Genomic DNA, 18577 nt, shown 5'->3' with positions numbered 1-18577 from the left:
TTGTGTATCCACCAGCAGATAATTGGGCATCAAACAGCCACAGCATCTGGAAATACCTGTGGGACTTGCGGGCCTCATATTACTAAGGTGGAAGCAACTGCTGCTGGATTTGAGGGAGGAAATGGATTAAAGCTTAGAGAACTCAGGATTGCTTGAGATAAACCAGCAGCTGGTGCTGGTGGTGGCAGTGGCTGCCTCTACCAACACAACTGCTAGTGGGAGGTCCCAAATAAAAGTCCTTTTGCCTGCAGTTTGGGTGCACTGTCTTTGCTACATGACTTAACTTTCACTGCAGCCATGTGTAGTACCCCAGCCAGACTGTTTAGCACTGACATCTCACTGTCTCACAGCATTTTAGGGCTTCTGAAGTACTCATGGTGCTTTGTTGCAGCACACTGCTGGATGAACTGAAGTGAAACTTTGAAGCTTGGATGATTTCAGTGTGCCTTTTTTCATCATAAGTGTATCTGCACCCATGACTTGTTTCTGCTGTTCCAGTGAGGACTGGAAGATAGGAAGATTTAGTACAAGAAATAACTTGCTTCCAACTATATTTGAGTGAGCTTCTGGTTTCTGCACCTCTTGGGGGAGGAGAAATTCTAACCCAGCTCTTGCTCTGTTGCATTAGGTTACCCCAGCTGATGGAAGTGGTCCGATCAAACTATGAAGCAATGATTGACCGTGCTCACGGAGGTCCCAATTTCATGATGCATTCAGGAATTTCCCAAGCCTCTGAGTATGATGACCCACCAGGTCTGAGGGAGAAGGCAGAATACCTGCTGAGGGAGTGGGTGAACCTCTACCATTCAGCTGCAGCAGGCCGTGACAGTACCAAAGCATTCTCTGCATTTGTTGGACAGGTAGAGCTTTTGGAAAGAAAGGTGCTTTTTATTCAACATCAGTAGGGTATGATGCCCTCCATTTTCAAGCAGTGTTATAATCCATACTAGGCATCCTTCTAAAAATTTCAGGTGTATGGCAGTTGACCTTAAAAATTTTGCCTGGTTTTGATGGTAAATTTCTGCAGAAACCCCTGCCCTTCCCCAGATCCTGTTCTTCAGATACCGTAGCAACAAGCTGTGAGTTCAGTTTTGGGATAAGTTTGGTGGGAGAGCTTCAGGTTAGATAGCTCTTGGGAATAGTGCTAGCACGCTCTGTGTAATGAAGCTTGACTAGTGTTGCTCATTGTGGGTAACAGGTAAAAGCTCTGACAGCCGGCAAAAGGAAATTGTTAATAGAGTTGCGAGTGAGTCGTTTCAGACGATGTGCTCTGACAGCCTGCAAAAGGAAACTGTTAATAGAGTTGCAAGTGAATTGTTTCAGACCATGTGAACAAGGAAATCCTTTTTTTAACAGGAATCATTCATTAGAGTGAGGAAAAACTTGAAATTTCATTAGCTAAAGAGGTGCCTAAATTTAAATGGCCTCCAACATTTTCCTCCAGGACACCTTAACAGCTGTGATGAACAGCTCACGTCTGCCTTCCAGCTGTGACTGAGCAGGGAGATGCCCACTATAGCCAAATATGTGTGATACCAAAATGCCTGTGTATCTGCAGTCATTGTTGTAAAACTGTCTTCCTGGCGGGAGCCCCTGACTTAGTATATTTGCAGTGTTTCCTCAGCTTTCTGTTGGTCTGACTTCTCCTGCATAGGTCTTGTGTTAAACCCACTTTTTAAAAATAAGCTTTACCTCTTCATGTGACCTTCCTCTCTTTGTAACTTAAAGTATGCTTTTAAAACATACTTTAGTACAGTGTACTCCTAATGCTCAATGCACTTTTGTCATGCTTCACTCTTATCACACTTGTTTGCTTACCTTTTGTACATACATCGTCAGAACTTGATATATTGCATTTGCTTGAACTAGCAAATGCAATATATCACAGTGTTGATATATAATTTTTTCCTTACAGGCTTTAGCTGTGGGATTTAGAGGAATATTTAAATAACTGTTAAACGAGGTTTCGTTATTGAACTTAAATTACCATAACTTTGGCTGCTTAACTTAAGCGTTGCTTTCTTTGCACTAGTCTTCAGAACAAGGAGCATAGTACTTTGAAGGCAGATACATTAATTCCTTTCTTAAAAAAAGTTTCTCCGGAAATGCTAGAAGTTCTCCAAGAGTTAGCAATTATGCTGTTTATGCAGTGTAATTTGTTTCATTTTGGCGGTTTTAATGATAGGTTTTAATGCTACAGGTAACAAATAAAAGGAGGTCTCTTAAGATGTATGTTACTAAAAACAAACCCCAATGCAAAACAAACAAAAAAGCCTGTGCAGTCTTTCTCTATGCATCATTTTCCTGTAAGGAAAATTCACTCTCCAAATGCAGATAGCTTCTGCAATCTACAGATTCCGCTTCTGCCTCATCCCTGGCAGTGTTCAAGGCCAGCTTGGACGGGGCTGGGAGCAACGTGGTCTAGTGGAAGGTGTCCCTGCCTGTGGCAAGGGGTTGGAACTGGATAATCTTGAAGTCCCTTCCAACCCAAACCAGTCTGTGATTCTATGTTGCTGCAAAGTAGCAATGATTCCTGAGCTAGCAGCTCAAGTCTGCCCTTTATAGAGCTTTTATGTCCTGCGTGGGCTCCTGAAGGCCAGACAGACTGAACTGCTGCCGCCTCTTTCTGTCCTTCATGCAAGGTTGCGTGCTGGTGGCAGAACTGATACTGAAACAGGCTCCTTAGCTGTGCTGATGGTTGAAAAGAATTGGGATCAAAAAGACTCTATTTGGGAGTAAATGCTTGTGTTAAAATTGTGTTGCCACCCTCAAATTGCCTTGAAAATACTTATATTGGGAAGGAATAGCAGAGATAGCTTGCTACCCATCTCTCTTGAGAGCATGGTAAAAATTAATTGTGCCAGGCAAGGTGAGTGCTTTGTAAAGTGTGTGTTGTTTGAAATAAGTTGTAAAATGCACTTCCTGATGTTATAGTTCTGAGATTTTTTTTCTTTTCCTGGATAGATGCACCAGCAAGGAATCCTGAAAACCGATGACCTGATCACCCGCTTTTTCCGCCTGTGCACTGAAATGTGTGTTGAGATCAGCTATCGTGCTCAGGCTGAGCAGCAGCATAACCCCGCTGCCAACCCCACTATGATTCGAGCCAAGTGCTACCACAATCTGGATGCCTTTGTGCGACTTATTGCACTGCTAGTGAAGCACTCTGGGGAGGCAACCAACACAGTTACAAAGATCAACCTCCTGAATAAGGTTGGGAACCCTTTTTGCATTCCTGGCATTTAAAGTGCAGAATTGGGCATGCCTTTGCTGATTAATGTAAAATGTAGACCTTAGTGCAGGCTACTGCTGATGGATCAGATTGAGGACTTGATAAACTGTTGAGTGGAGCATCACGATGCCAGGTGGCTTTCTTGTTCATGAAGAATTCATATCAAACAAACCTGAAACTCACCTTTGTGCCTTGAAACGAAAAAGTCCTCTGCTGTTGTTTTGAGGCTTTAAAAGTGTGCTTTGGGTGATTCCTGAGTGTCTGACTTGATTATGTGAGGGCCTTGCCAATACTTTTGCACTACTCTGTTTATGGCTAGGAAGACTTAGGTAGTTAAGGTCTCCCAACACTGCCCAGTCAGTCATTGTGACCCATGGGACGGGGAGAACAAAATACCATGGTTGGGAATTGCTGATACAAATTATATTAATTCACGTAGCATTGCCAATAACTAAAGTTTCGGTTCTTGTTAGAATCTACAGATTATATTTTTTTACCTGATGGTTAAAGTATTACCTATAGGCAGACTTGCAAAGTAATTCTCTCTGTCACCACTGTCACGTCTTGATCTCTTTAGGTCCTTGGTATTGTGGTGGGAGTTCTTCTGCAAGACCACGATGTTCGGCAGAGTGAGTTTCAGCAACTTCCTTACCATCGCATTTTCATCATGCTGCTGTTGGAATTAAATGCTCCTGAGCATGTGCTGGAGACCATCAACTTCCAGACACTCACAGCTTTCTGGTATGTATTTGAGATTGGCCACAATGCTCATGCTTTCCTAGTAGGATCAAGATTTTTCATCTAAAGGCTATCTGATTGTTTCTTTGTGGTGGCTTAATCCCATTTGGAATAACTGATTCCTCCTATAGACTGTCCACTTGCTTGTTTTAAGGGAGATGATGGTAGACCCCAAGATGCTAAAATGCCTTGCTTCTAGGGCTGTGTATGTTTTCCTTCAATGTTATGGAAAGCGATCTTATTGCTGTGCACTTCTAACCTGCTCTAACTTTTCTTTCAGTAACACATTTCACATCCTGAGGCCTACAAAAGCTCCAGGTTTTGTTTATGCCTGGCTGGAACTGATCTCCCATCGGATATTTATTGCAAGAATGCTGGCACATACCCCACAGCAGAAGGTGTGGCTGCAGTTTATCTCTTCTGAATTAAAGAGCTCACACAGAAGCTTATCTAGTGTGGTGCTGTTTCACATCTCTGGAAGTGCACTAGTAGCATGGCTGTTCTGTTTTGTTGTTTTCCATATTCACAGTCACCTAACTGCATGGAGGAGAATCTTTGTGTCAGTAAACAGTGGGCTGTAGGGTGAATTGGGGTTAATAAACATGCTTTTGTGAAAGTCTGGAAGAGCTGTAGTCCAGACCAAATACTGCCGACTCAGGATGGCATGTGGAGTGTTCTGGAAACACCCATAGCATATGATGTGCAGCTAAAGCTGTGCTGCACTCACTGCTAGAGGTAGCAGTGGGACGTAACTCTGATCCAGGTTTATATGAAGACCAATCTAATTACAGTTTTGAAGTTAAGATAACTGCTTTTCGTTGCACATTTTCCACCTGCTGTTTTTCTCTTGACAGGGTTGGCCTATGTATGCCCAGTTACTGATTGATCTCTTCAAGTACTTAGCTCCTTTCCTTAGAAATGTGGAACTCACCAAACCTATGCAAATTCTTTACAAGGTAAAAAAATGCCAGCTAATAGATGCTACTTTTAGCCAAAGTGGTCTGAAAGTAGAGGTTTTCTGGTATCAAAATAGTATTTAATGTGCTTTTAGAATTTATATCTTAGAGTTAAATGCAAATCTGGTGTGGGACAGAAACTGGCTACCTCCCCAAATGAATTTCTTCCTGTTAATGTTAACCACATAACATGGAAGAATGGCTGTGCAAGTTTTCTCATATTTTATTTTCCAGGGCACTCTGCGTGTGTTGCTGGTCCTGTTGCACGATTTCCCAGAATTTCTTTGTGACTACCACTATGGTTTCTGTGATGTGATCCCACCTAACTGTATTCAGCTAAGGAATCTGATCCTTAGTGCCTTCCCACGGAACATGAGGCTTCCAGACCCTTTCACCCCCAATCTAAAGGTAGGACTTCCTTTCATGAGCTTGATAATGGGAAGCTTTAATGCTCTGTCTACTCTTCTTTTTTCTTGGTGGAGGCTGTGGGATTTTGGGAACAGTTTTAACTGATACTTGAATTAATGCAACTATTCAGAAGTTAACAGGTAATTGGAAACTTAAGTCACATAGCAGCTAGCAGAACAGCATTTTTTTAAAAAGCAGGTAGGTTTCAATTATGTTTGTAACACTCAGTGTTTGAGGTTTTCCACGCAAGCAGGATACAGTCTTGTCTGCATGAAATCAGTTGCAGTTGGAAGCATAAAGCTTGCCTCTTTCTATGTGGCTTCATTGGCACCCATAGACACTTAGCTCACTTGCAAGATGTGTACAGGTTCAACCTAGAAGGACAGGCTGGTGAGACTTGTATTACATGAGACCTGCCCCAAGAACATAGCTTTTGCATGGGAAACCAGAGGACTTTTCTTTTCCCAAAGGGAAACTACTTTATGATGTCCCTAAATCTGACTGGCAGAACATGTTGGAGCAAGGGAATCTTTATCATTTTCCTGTCTCGTTTGTCACTGAAAACCAGACTGCTTAAGCAGTCTTTGTGGCTTTGCTCTTTGGAAGTTCAGACAACAGTTCATGCCTGTTGTGTTAAGCTCATGCTGAATTGTACAGTTTCTGCTCTGCAGGATGTGTGGCAACTGGAGTTCAGTTAACTAATGATTGAAGAGCTGGTGAAGAGCACTGTGTAATTGCAAATACTTTTGGATGAGAAACAGAGATTCCATCTTATCTTGAAAATAATGAGATAAACCACCATTCTGAGACAAGCATTTTGCATAATGGCGAGAGGCGTTGAGAAGTGTTAATGTTATCAAAGTAAATCTTTAGGCATATGCCAGGCTCCTTATCGTGGAATGATTAGAAGCAAACTTTCTCACACTGCTAAAGCATTGTCCTGTTATTATTCCTTTCCTGAGCTGTGCAGGGTGATGGGAGCAAAGCTGCAATACTCAGCACTTCTTGAGACTGAGGAAGGCTGTTCCTGACTTGTGTGGATGTTGGTACTTTCTTAAACTACCAAACTGTCTTGAGTGTAGATAGGGAGACTTCACAGGCAGCAACTGACTTCCCCTACGGCCCTCACCCTTGACATCTTTTATCTTCTACTCTCCATTCGTTGAAACGGTCATCTAACAAGTTTGCACATCACAGACCAGATTTCTTCTGGAATCTGCAAAAGCCTGGTTTCCTTTTCATTGCTGGTAGGAAAAAGTGATCAACAACAGTAGTTGATGTAATAACTGCTTACAGATCTGCTTTTGCAGTTTATTGCTTTAGAGATTGCTTATGGTTTAGCTGACTGGGTTTTCTCTCCACAGGTGGATATGTTAAGTGAGATTAATATTGCTCCACGAATACTCACAAATTTCACTGGAGTGATGCCACCTCAGTTCAAGAAAGACTTGGATTCCTATCTCAAAACCCGCTCTCCGGTCACTTTTTTGTCTGACTTACGTAGCAATCTACAGGTGAGTGGTTTCTGCTGATGCTAAATTCAGATATCGTGGGAAAAATTATTTCAATGCCTGAGTTACCCTCCTTCCATGCAGGAATTTTGTTGGTGTGTTGAAAGCATGTGTTCCAGGCAGTAGAAAAGCCCTGTGAAATGCACACTTCTCTGAGTAATTCTTTTACCACTGCTTAGCAGGATGTTTAAGTGTATGTTGAGTCGTTTCAGACAGGTGGACTCTAAGGGCAGAGGAATGTTGACTTTAAGGACCCTAAAATGATTTAATTTAAAAACAGTTTTATCTACATGAGTTGCCAAATACTTGTGGTGAAATTGTAAAGTTATCTAAAACTCTGACTCTTCTGCTTACATGTCTGTAGTGCTCAACCTTGCAAATCTTAGTAAAGAATGTAGTCAGAGCTGATTGTATCAAGCTTGCTTGGTTTCTTTGTCCTCAACCTTTGGGCAAGGAAGTCTTGTGGCTTCTATCACATGACTCCAGCACTGCTTACCCAGGCATTGCCTGAGCTTCAGCAGGGTTTATGGAACTTGACTGAGATTTTCTCTTTTTTTTTTTTTTTTTTTTTTTTTTTTTAAATGCGATTAAATTTTGATTCCAAATGGATTCATTGTTTTAGAAATCTGTGAATCTGCATGCTAATGCTTTAGGAGTAAAAAAAGGCAGATTAGCTACAGGCCAGCTCAGAATTGTTAGCCAGCCACATTTCATACATCACAAGGCTTGGCTTGCAACAGACTTCAGGGCTGAAGTAGGACTTCCTCGGAAAATTCACTGCTCATATGGAAGCATTTGCATAGATTGTGTGTGTGTGTGTCAGCCAGCCTCTGGCACTGCTGGTGAATTCACATTGCCTCTACCTTTTGTAGGGAGTACGAAAATTGTCCATTGGGTCTTTAAACACTTTTCTGATGTTTTTGAATATATACACACACACACACATATATATATATCATTCTATCTGCTATATTACAAAAGGGTAAATGCTAAATTGAATTGGTTCATGTCCTGAGTGTGTCCTCTTCTGTATAATCAAGAGGAGGCTTGGATGCTGTTGTACATGCTGTACCTTTGGTTGCTGAAGGAGTATAGACTGTTAATGCTTTTTCTATCTTTGCTATTAGGTATCAAATGAACCTGGCAACCGCTACAACATCCAGCTGATTAATGCCCTGGTGCTCTACGTAGGTACTCAAGCTATCGCGCACATTCACAACAAAGGCAGCACACCCTCTATGAGCACCATTACCCACTCAGCTCACATGGACATCTTCCAGAATTTGGCAGTAGACCTGGACACTGAAGGTGAGCTGGAAACACTTCTAGTTCATGAGGTGTCGAATTTAACAGCAGATTGTCTGTTGGCACTATGAGAAATACAGGAGGTGATTTTATGTAGCTGCTAGGGAATTCACAGCAACTCATGCTACGTTATAATGTTTCAACACTGAATACAGGAGCAATATTAAAGCCAAATATTCAGGATATTCAAGGGAATGAGAAATAAGTTTAATGAAGAGGAATTGTATTCTTCCTGCCCCATCAGGTTGTTTTTTTTATATCATCAGTTGATTTTGTTTCTTCTACCTTCATACGGCAGGCTCACAAACCTTCACCTCAGTACTAGCTGCTTCTTATTCCTTTTTGCATGTGTGTAAGGGAAACCATCTGTACTCACTGCTTCTTCTGCAGGCCGGTACCTTTTCTTGAATGCAATCGCCAACCAGCTGCGATACCCCAATAGTCACACCCACTACTTCAGTTGCACCATGCTCTACCTGTTTGCAGAGGCCAACACTGAGGCTATCCAGGAGCAGATCACTAGGTGAGATGGAAGGTGTTTTGTGTGCCAGCATCCAGCTTTTTACTTTCCTTCCTTGTGTGTTTTGGATCTTTTGAGCTCTAACTGATTTACTTTTGGATTTCAGGGTTCTCTTGGAACGACTGATTGTAAACAGGCCTCATCCTTGGGGTCTCCTTATTACTTTCATTGAGCTGATAAAAAATCCAGCATTCAAGTTCTGGAACCATGAGTTTGTTCACTGTGCCCCAGAAATTGAGAAGTGAGTATAAATTAACCACAAAATTCACTGAAAACATATATCTGAAGCAGGGGCTGAGTTGCACTGTGAGTTTTTGGTGCTTGATAGTGGAAGCACTACTTGCTGCCATAAATGTGTCTAACACTGCTTTGCTTGTGTGTTCAGGTTGTTCCAGTCAGTTGCACAGTGCTGCATGGGGCAGAAGCAGGCCCAGCAAGTGATGGAAGGGACTGGTGCCAGTTAAATGAGCCACATGTCACGTTGTAAGTGTGCCAGCCTGGGGGCCCCCGTCCCATCGACTGACAGAAGACTCTGTAAGGCTCCTCCTGACCTTCCCAGCCCCCTTGATTGGATACACGCAACCAACCCTGGGTGAAAGTTGTTCCAAAAGTTTCAGTCGTTCAAAAATGTTCCAAAGTTTGAAACCAATTTTTTTTACTTTTGGCCAAAATTCAGAAGATGCTGTGAATATCATTTTGAACTAATGTAAATACAAGGAACAGAAATGTTTGTCTGGACTTTTGGGTTTGTGCAAATTGTGTAAAAGGCAGATGGGTAACTGGTGCCTGTCCAGCTTGTAATAAAGGGGCAGCTGCTGATGCCAAGCACTTGTCTGGGGCAGACCTCCTTGTTCTGACATTCCCAGACTCCCAAAGAATATTGAAAAGCCAGTTATAATATTATATAACTTATTTTTCTTTATGTGGATGGGGGACCTTTAAATCACTAAGTTGTTCTAAAAAAAAAAAAGGTGGATGTGTTTGGAATGTGAAATACTATGGAGCACGGGAAGGGCTGAGGGAGGGGTTAAGGTTCAGTGTTGCTTTCCCCACACCCTCATGAAATGCTGACAGACAGCAAGTGGACTGGCAGACAGAGAATGCCTCCTTTCTGTTGGAGAAGACACACCTCAGGCAGGCCCTTTGGGAGAGGGTCAGCTGGTTTTAGTAAAGAAACCAGAGACCAGGCCTATAGCGCCCTTTTTTTTTTTTTTTTTTTAGTGTGTGTGGTTTTTTTTTTTTTCTTTCTTTCGACACTTGTACATTTTGGAAAGTGGGAGGTTAAATCTAGACCTTTTCCCACTCCCCGGCCCGTGACCACACAGTATAAGTTTGTAAAAAAAAAAAAAGAAAAAAAAAAAAAGACAAAAAGAAAAACCCCAAAGGACCAATACAGCCCATTTTGTAAGGATTTTGAATGTTTTGTAAAGTATTGGTCCATGTGTTGTATTTTGTAGCCTTTCTAGTTCTTGGGCTTTAGTTCTCCCACTTCTTGTATGTATGCATACTGTAGTTACACATTAAAGTCATGACATGCAGCACGTGCCACTGTGCTTATTCTCTCCAGTTCCATCCTGCCTGGCCAGTTGGTGTCTTCCAAAGTCTGCTCCACCCATCCAAAACCTGTGGATTTCCAATATTTTGGGCCCTGCCTATTGAAAGCAGCTGGGTTTTCTAGGTGGGGTCCAAGGGGACAATTGTTAGGACTAGATGTGGCCTTGCTTTGAAACGCCCAAGTTCTGTGGAGAGAGAGATCTGTCAGTTGCAAGCTCAGGAGCAGAGTTTGTCCCTGACACAGTTGCGCTAGAAAGGATTGTGCTGGCAGCAGAGGGATGCTGAGCACAGACAGCAGCTCAGCTTCATTGCTAATGATTTGTACCCTGCTATGTTACTCCCTTCAGCAAGGATCTCTGCAAGGTTGCTAGTTAGCTGGAATAAGGAGAGGTGGCTTCAGTGTTGCCAGTACTGCAAAATCCTTCAGCCTGTGCCTCACAGCCCAGCAGATACTAGGAAACAGAGCTTCACTGCTTCCTCTTTGGATAACATGACTAGTTTGTTAAAACTAGTTGGCTGCTAGTTGTAAGAGTGGAGAGGTCAGGATTTCCAGCTCAGGTTTAAGGGATTTTGTGCCTGGCTGTGCTTTTCCAGCAGAGCTAAAACCAGCTCCATGGGACCACTGCAGCTCAGGAAGGATTTTTTTGTTTTGGTGTTGCACCTCCAGCTTATTCCTCCTTCTGTGTTGGTTTAGGATACAGAGAATTACCACCAACCAGCTCCTCTTTATCTGGTCAGGATGCCATGGGACTTTTTTCCTGCCATTTATCTCTAGCAAACCTTATGCAGAGTCTGTCTAATGACTCAAAGCTTAAAGATCTCTCTGGTTCTGTACTAACGCTGCTGTCCATGACTGGTTCTCTTGATGCTTTTAAGAACTGTAAGGCTGGTGTAAAAAGGGGTGGAAAGTGGACAGGACTTGGCCAGGATCCCAGTAACACGAGTTGGGCTGGTAGGACAGAGGCCATTGCACTTCATACATTCTCTTGGCTGGTAAGGAACCCGCAGCCGGTACTGTCAGTGTAAATCATGCTGGTGTCAGCTCCACAAGGATCACTGGTATCCCTACCAGCAGAGGCCCTGGGTAGAATTCATGTTTAAGAAATGAAGACTAACCTTTTGAACCATGGCATATGCCTAGTGTGAAATGCAGTCTGCTGTAGGGAGGGAAGCACCAAGGCAGCAGGCTGGACTCCAAAGAGACACTGTATTGCACCACTCTGCACGGGGAATTAAACAAAGCTACCCTAGGTACTGTGAAACCACCCTGGCCCCCAGCAGTCCAAGTACGGCTGTAGCTAACCTTGATCTACATGAGTACAGTCTGGGTTTTGCTTGTTTGCAATACTTCTAACTGCAGCAGCAGCAAAGATCCCCCCCTCTTAGATGGGGCTCTGCACTCTGTTGAAGTAGACATCATTGGCTGGGTAAGAAACAGCATCTTTATTAAATATAGCTTGGCCTGCAAACCTCCAGTGATCTGTCATGCAAGAACTGCTGAGGGAAAGATATTAATATAGCTAAACATGATGCAGAGCAGTGCCTGAGCTCAGGGGAGAACTCTATCAACTGGAGGGTGTGCACAACTGTGTCAGTGTTCCTTCAGAGCAGTACCAAGCCCATACAGGAATGCCTTTTATAAAGGTAAAAGGAGATACCTGCTTTATTGAGCCTATGTGAAAACCAGACGCATAAGGTTGTACTTCTTAAAATGCTTAGTATTAGCAAAATATAGGTGAAGAGTTCACAGTGTTGTCAGCATCTCCACCTGCCAGATGTTTACTCTGAACAGTAAGGTGTAAGGCCTATCAGATGGATTTCTGCCCTCTCCCTCTAGAAAAGGAGCAGTTCTTGCCTTCAATTTGTGATGCTATGTGAGGGAACCCACTTGCTGTTCTGACAGTGTACTTTGCCTTCCTAAAGTCAGCCAGTAGGAGGTCTGGGCTTTCTGAAGTCTTCTAGAAGGTGGTAGTTGTGCTCCAGAGCTCTCATGGTAAGGTAAGGTCACCCAAAACCACTCTGTTGTGGAAGATGGTTTAGGTAGAGGTAGCTAAAAAGCCACATGCCAGATGCAGTATAAGTGGGCCTGTGTTCAATCCTGCCATCTGTTCTTGCTGTTGTAGAAGAGATGGCTGAAGGCCAACCTTCCCTTCGTATGCACAGCTCCAGGCAGTTAATTTCCAGGGACAGTGAGGTTTCTAGTGTACCAGCTCCAGCAGCTGATGCAAGATCCTTTTCTGTCCATAGCGCACGTGCAAAGCTTGCTGTTCCCTTCGACTCAGTTTCTCATAAGCCTCCTTGTTATTTAGCAAATCCTGCTCTGCTTTCAAGTCTGACCCGTAGGACTCCAGGGTGAGCAGCACACTGTCATAAAGGAGCTGCTTGCAAGGGGGTTTAAGTCTGGAGAGAGCCTCGTTTGAAAGGGTCAAGTTCTCCTCTTCCTCACTGTCATCTTCCCAGCTGTCTTGCTCCTTATACTCCTTGAATTCTTCTTCTGACATGCACAGCACCTGTAATGGCCCAAAGAGACAAGTCACCAGCAGTGTGAGTGCATCAGCCTTCCTCTCTGCAGAGCTGCTGGTTTAGAGCCACGTGGAGCAGGTGAATTACACCTCAGCTGCACTGAAGGTGAGAGTAAAATTGACTCGGATCCCTAATCACAAGTAACCTGTGGGTTAGAAGAACATCCAAACAGCAAATCTGGGTATTGTAGCAGTGATAACGATCTTTGCTGCTACCTGCACAGGCTGGAGAGGGTCCAGAGAAGGGCCACAAAGATGATCCATGGACTGGGAAGCTGTGCGAGGAAAGGCTGAGAGTGCTGGGTCTGTTCAGCCTTGAGAAAAGAAGGCTCAGGGGTTATACCCAGTGCCTTAGTATTTAAAGGGTGGCTACAAAGAAGATGGAGACTCCCTTTCTACGAGAAGTCCCATGGAATAGACAAGGGGTGATGGCACAAGTCACTCCTGGAGAGATTCTGACTGGACACAAGGAAAATGTTTCATACTGAGAACAACCAGCCACTGGAATAATCTCCCCAGGGAAGCTGTGACTTCCCAACGCTGGAGACTGTTAAGATTTGGCTGAACAAGGTGCTCGGCCATCTAGTCTAGGTCATGTTTTGCCCAGAAAGGTTGGACCAGAGGATCCTTGAAGTCCCTTCCCACCTGGGATTCTGATTCGAGGAAGGTGCAGCAGCTCTCTAGAGCAGCAGCAGCCGTGAAGCCATTCAGGGCTGGTGTGTTAAGTCATGGCTCAGGAAAGGAAGGTGGCCAGCAACCGTGTCTGAAGCCTGGGAGCGGGGCAGCCACACTCCCTACTGCATTTCCCACAGGAGCATTAGTACCACGCTGTCCTTACATGCTGCTCTCCCTGTGTAATCTGTGCTCTTTCTCAAGTAGTTCTTCCACCACTTACCTTCAGAGTCACAGACAGCTCTTCCTCTGTCAGCACCTCATCCCAGCCGAGCACAAAGGCGCCTTCTTCCCCTACCATCTCCAGCTGGCACAAGAAGTCCCACTGCTCCGAGACCAGCTGCTGCTGCGCTTCGCTTCTGGCACCTGCTTGGAAGACAGCAGAGATGCAAGCCCAACCTGGGTTGTGGTGGAGGGGAGGTGGCAAACGGAGAAGAGGAACAAGGAGGCAGAAAACCAAGGCATGGCCCCAGCACCTGTGAGGCTGTGGAACAGGCTTATCTTTCATGTCCTTCTTGATCCCCATTTCATCACATCACTACTTAAGGGGGATCCCTGCCCCGTCCTTGCCCACAGTGCCACTCACGCCGCAGTGCTGCCGCGCGCACCGTCACCATCTGGATGTCGGCTGTGTCGTTGGTGTTGCTGGGGTATGGCTCTGCGAAGCCGTACATGTGGAGGAGCTGCCAGTTGGCCATCTGCCCGTATGTGTTGAAGATCTCCTGCCCTTTGCTGATGGGCTGTGTTGTGACCATGCGTAAACATTGCTGCAGGTAGGGAGAAAATAATGGAATCCCAGACTGGTTTGGATTAGAAAGGGCCTTAAAGCTCATCCAGTTCCAAGCCCCTGCCATGGGCAGGGACACCTTCCACTAGACCAGGTTGCTCCAAGCCCCGTCCAACCTGGTCTTGAACTGCCAGGGATGAGGCCTGTGCCCAGCTCAGGGGAGGATGTTGAGCAAAACAGCTTTATGTTAGAGGGCTCTGGCCCTGGGTTCACAGACCCAGCCTCCCAAAGGCTTCATGGCAAAGAGGAACCAGACCACAATGCTGCCTGGTGTAGCAGCTTTCCACTCACAGGGGAGTATTCCAGGTTGGCATTGTGGTTGGCCACGTGATTCAGAATATCTGCTACAGGCACCATCATTGGGGGATTGGGCCCCTTCTCATCTTCATCTTCCTCCTCCAAAGGTTCCTGAAAGCTAAGAGAAGGGAGATGAAGACAAGCCAGTTGCATGCCTTGCAGTACAGGGAAAGCTCCACCTTACACTTAAGGTTGCAGGTGCACAACAAGGTAAGTAATGCAGCCTACAATCTTTCCTGTCATCCTACTTGTCCTTGCTCCCTGTGGGAGCAAACCCTCACTGCTCACCTGTAGGCCATAACAAATGCCACCAGCTGCTTGTACAGCTCCAGTGTGTGCAGCTTGGGGTCAAAGATGTTGGGATGGGACTCCATGAAAGGCAGGATGATGGAGCTGTACTCCAGGTGGATGTTGGCCAGGTCCTTCTCCACAGCTTCTGGGATGCCTGTGCCCTGCAGGAGCCTTCTTCGCTCTTCTTCAGGCCTATTGCAAGAACCACGGTGGGTTTATCTCCACCTGCCCCTGGGGAAGGGTCTATAAACTCCTTCCTTCACCATCTCAGCTTCCTGGTACTCTCTAGGTTCCTGTCTTTTGGTTATGCCTCCAGCTTGCTCCAACCCCAGGCAGTGCCCAGAGGGTCTTTTGGGCTCCTGCTGCTGTTGGGATGGGGCTAGCACAGTGGGTTGGGGTCACCCAACAGTCCCGTATCCATCCTGCTCAGCAACCCCTGGACTGTGCCTATATTCAGCTGCCCATGGGAGCTGCCCACAGCCCCGTGTGGTTTCACCTTACCAGAACATGGGGTGATCCAGGCTCCTGAAGTCCTGCCAGAGGGAGAAATAAGGCTGCCAGTGGGAGTTGCTGGCTGTGTACTCGTGTAGCAGGGCCAGCAGCAGTGGCACCCAACCGGACTGACTCTGCAGGGACTCCTGCCCTAAGGAACCACAGATAAACACAAGCTGACCTAGAACCAAAGCCTGATCCCACCAGCTTGGCTGCAGCCCGGGCTGGGGAGTTCTGCTCTGCTTTGTTTTGGGTTGGGCTGAAGCAGAACCAGAAGTTGCTGCTCTGGAGCTTTGGGTGGGAGAACTGCTCCTGGCCCTGTGCCCCCCACCGTCACCCCCTTTGCCCCTCTTCAGCAAGGAAGGAACTGTTCTTTCTCCTAGCAGTCTGTCCAGGCCCTCGATGAAAGCATCTTAAGTGATGACCCTTAACAGCGGTGACAAATGTCCAACCACCCCCTTTCCTCTCTGCTCCAGCATGCCACGTGAAACGGGTGCAAGCCCGTTTTCTTCCTTTAAACGGGAAGACGGAGCAGGCAGCTCAGGGTGGGGGGAGCGCTCACCTTCCCGCAGGAGCGCCTGGATGGAGCTGGTGTGCTGGGACAGCAGCGCGGAGCGCGGCACGGTGCACAGGACCTCTCCCGGCTCCAGCTCGGCGGCAGCCAGCATGCCGTACCCCGCCACCGCGCCCTCCCTGCTCAGCCGGACCTGCGGCGAGACGGGAGCCGTGACCGGGCTGCCCGGGGCGGCACCGCCCGCGGCCCGCGCCGCCCGCTCACCTTGGGGCTGAGCTGCACGCCGGCGCGGCCGCACCACGCCAGGAAGCCGCGGAGGGGGTCGGCGCCGGCCCCGCCGCGCGCGCTGCTGCCGGGAGCCGCCCGCGGCGCGAGCAGGTCGGCGGGGAGGCGCGCGCGGCCCGGACCCGCGCCCGCGGCCCCGCGCACCTTGGGCCTCTTGGGCGCCGACGCCATTGCGGGCGGGCACGTGGTCCTGTTCCACGTGGTCCTGGCCGGGCGCTTCCGGGTGTGCGGGACGCCCCGTCCCCTCTGACGGCGGCCGCGTAGGGTCAGGAAGGGGAGGGCGCGGTGAGGAGGGAGGGGGGGTGTCTCTGTGCGGCTCTGTGGGGGTGGTGCGGGGCTCACAGCACCGCTGCGTGGGGAACAAGGGCCTGGGGACAACCACGGTGTCCCTATGGGGTGTAGGGGTCTCTCTGCACCCCCAGTGGGGTCTCCGGGGTGTCCCGATCCTGGTCCTGGGGTCACGCCACGACACACGGGATAAAAGCAGTTGGCTCTAATTAATTAATCCGGATAATAAACCGAGCTCTGATCTCCCATGCGGGTGTCATAAATTGTGACCACAACGGATCATAATCCAATTAAAATTTTATTAATTATAGCAAGTAGAATATGAGCAAAAACAGCGCTGGACGACAGGGGAGTCTGCGCTCCGCCACTGCCGTGCTGAGCAGTTCAAACAGTCCCTTTTTATACATCTTTACTTCCGTGTTCATGAAGTAGTGGAGGTACTCTGCGCATGCTTCAGTTGTTGTTAGGGGGTCGTTTTCTACCTCCTGGTGGTCGTTGAGGCCGAAGTAAGAAGTCTTTCTCCTTTATCCCATAGCTGACCCCTCATTCACATGTCCTTATCTGGGGTTGTTTGTCCTGTTTCTGTCGGTTCCTGGAAGTCTGGCAGTTATCTCGCGATTGTGGTTATCTTATCTTACTCAAGCAGTGTCCGAGTTTCTGTCTGCATAAGCAATTTCACATCTTTGTTGCCTAACCTTTACATTGAGCTTAACATAAATCTTAATAAACAATATCCTAGTCCATAGTTTCTCACAATCCCCCCTTTTTCTTTTTATCCTATTATTGTTTATTAGACGTTACTTTCATTTTCGGCACTGCGAACAAACCTTTTTCCACAATCCCAACATTTATCATAACACTCACAAGGTAATACCTCACAATTACAAAAGGCATAGTTCTCACGTGGCATAATGCATTCACAACAATCTTCATCTTCATTAATAGATACACTCTTATATTTTGCCCCAGACCTCGTAGTTAAAATAAGCAGTTTAGCTATGTCAAACCGTTCTTTAATAAAGTGTAAAATATAACGTAATATACAAGGCCCAAATATGAGTCCCAAAATCAACATGATAAGCGGTCCTGCTAAGGCGGACAACAAAGTGGTTAGCCAAGGTGAAACATTAAACCAGTTTTCGTTCCATGACTTGCCCGCCTCACGATCTTTCTTACGTTGATCTAACCTTTTCCGGAGTTCAGACATGGTGTCCTGGACTACTCCAGTATGGTCAGCAAAAGAGCAACATTCTTCATTGAGAGCTACACATAACCCTCCTTCCTTTAAAAACAATAGATCTAATCCTCTTCTATTTTGCAGTACTACTTCTGATAAAGACTTTATTGAAGTGGCTAAATTTTGGATAGATTGTTCTATTTTTGCTAAATCTTCATCTACAGCCATCTGCAAACTTTGTAACTCCTGACCTTTCACTAGGGAGGCTATGCCTGTACCTGCTCCAACTCCGCTCGCTATCAGCAGGGTAGCTAGGGTTACTACTGTAATTGGCTCTCGTTTTTGCCTATTCAGGTCTCCTTCAAAGTGGCGTAACACCTCCTCAGAGGTGTGATAGATTAGACGAGGAACAATAATCACCTGTACGCAAAACTGAGATTGATCAAACACGTTTAGGGATAGGCAAGGCGTTACTCCGATGTCTGAACAAACCCATTTAGCTCCTGGTGTCGGGATAGCCCATTTGTCATTTTGATTCTTGTGTTTCTCTATATTGGTGTTAGTGACTGTTTTATTGCACAAAGGCTGATATTTTTCGGGCACTGTACCTATACATTTTCCTTGACCTGTTACTAATTGAATAGTAATTCCTTGCGTATGGTTCCTCTGGTCATCCCATGGGCATTCTCGTGGGTTTGAACCATTAGACCATTGAATCCTACCTGGTTTTCCAATTGCCTCAAAATATGGTGGTCTAACATTATAACATAACCAACATTCTTTAGTTAAATTTGGTTTGCTTTCATTAAGGGCACGATAAGAGGCTTGCATTAGATTCCATAAGGGGTCTTTGGATTCTGACAACTCTCGATCCCTGGATGAGGAGAATTCAGTCACAATGTCATTAGTTGTTTCCGAAAGGGAGTTTGGAGAATTGGTTGCGACGCTTGCGGGGGCAACCTTTTCTTCAGAGAAAGTGGGTGGATTCAGGACCAGGTTTGGTCCTACTGGTAAGGGATCGTGTGGAA

At 46.1% G+C, this 18577-nt stretch overlaps 2 protein-coding genes across 13 annotated transcripts in view; one reads left to right on the top strand and one right to left on the bottom strand.

The window, feature by feature from the left end:
• LOC115601151 (CCR4-NOT transcription complex subunit 1) overlaps positions 1 to 10208 on the top strand; it is a 60401-nt gene extending 50193 nt beyond the window's left edge. For 5 of the 10 annotated variants that reach the window (XM_030470751.2, XM_030470749.2, XM_030470750.2 and 2 more), the window contains exons 39-49: positions 629 to 881; positions 2965 to 3213; positions 3810 to 3973; positions 4251 to 4368; positions 4825 to 4926; positions 5161 to 5334; positions 6699 to 6848; positions 7973 to 8153; positions 8541 to 8673; positions 8777 to 8911; positions 9056 to 10208. In XM_030470751.2, the coding sequence (XP_030326611.1) occupies positions 629 to 881; positions 2965 to 3213; positions 3810 to 3973; positions 4251 to 4368; positions 4825 to 4926; positions 5161 to 5334; positions 6699 to 6848; positions 7973 to 8153; positions 8541 to 8673; positions 8777 to 8911; positions 9056 to 9134 (1738 nt within the window). In that variant the 3' untranslated portion in view covers positions 9135 to 10208. The remainder of the gene's footprint in view (positions 1 to 628; positions 882 to 2964; positions 3214 to 3809; positions 3974 to 4250; positions 4369 to 4824; positions 4927 to 5160; positions 5335 to 6698; positions 6849 to 7972; positions 8154 to 8540; positions 8674 to 8776; positions 8912 to 9055) is intronic. The other 5 variants (XM_030470754.1, XM_030470755.1, XM_030470753.1 and 2 more) reach the window with 2 other exon arrangements.
• A 1435-nt stretch (positions 10209 to 11643) lies between these two features.
• SETD6 (SET domain containing 6, protein lysine methyltransferase) lies at positions 11644 to 16266 on the bottom strand. 3 transcript variants are annotated; one of them, XM_030470789.1, is made up of 8 exons: positions 16064 to 16266; positions 15848 to 15992; positions 15295 to 15436; positions 14791 to 14985; positions 14497 to 14620; positions 14005 to 14185; positions 13642 to 13784; positions 11644 to 12734 (listed from the first exon to the last, which is right to left on the bottom strand). In XM_030470789.1, exons 1-8 carry the CDS (start codon positions 16253 to 16255, stop codon positions 12423 to 12425), a joined length of 1434 nt encoding a protein of 477 aa, XP_030326649.1. In that variant the 5' UTR covers positions 16256 to 16266; the 3' UTR covers positions 11644 to 12422. The 3 variants fall into 3 exon arrangements, with proteins under 3 accessions (XP_030326649.1, XP_030326650.1, XP_030326651.1); XM_030470790.1 differs by having other exon boundaries at positions 16229 to 16247; XM_030470791.1 differs by lacking the exon at positions 14791 to 14985 and having other exon boundaries at positions 16064 to 16250.
• Positions 16267 to 18577: the final 2311 nt, after the last annotated feature.

This window comes from Strigops habroptila, chromosome Z (assembly GCF_004027225.2).
Source record: "Strigops habroptila isolate Jane chromosome Z, bStrHab1.2.pri, whole genome shotgun sequence".
NCBI classification, from domain to species: domain Eukaryota; kingdom Metazoa; phylum Chordata; class Aves; order Psittaciformes; family Psittacidae; genus Strigops; species Strigops habroptila.
Note: the sequence above shows the minus strand (reverse complement) of the source record. Positions and strands in the feature narration are given on the sequence as shown.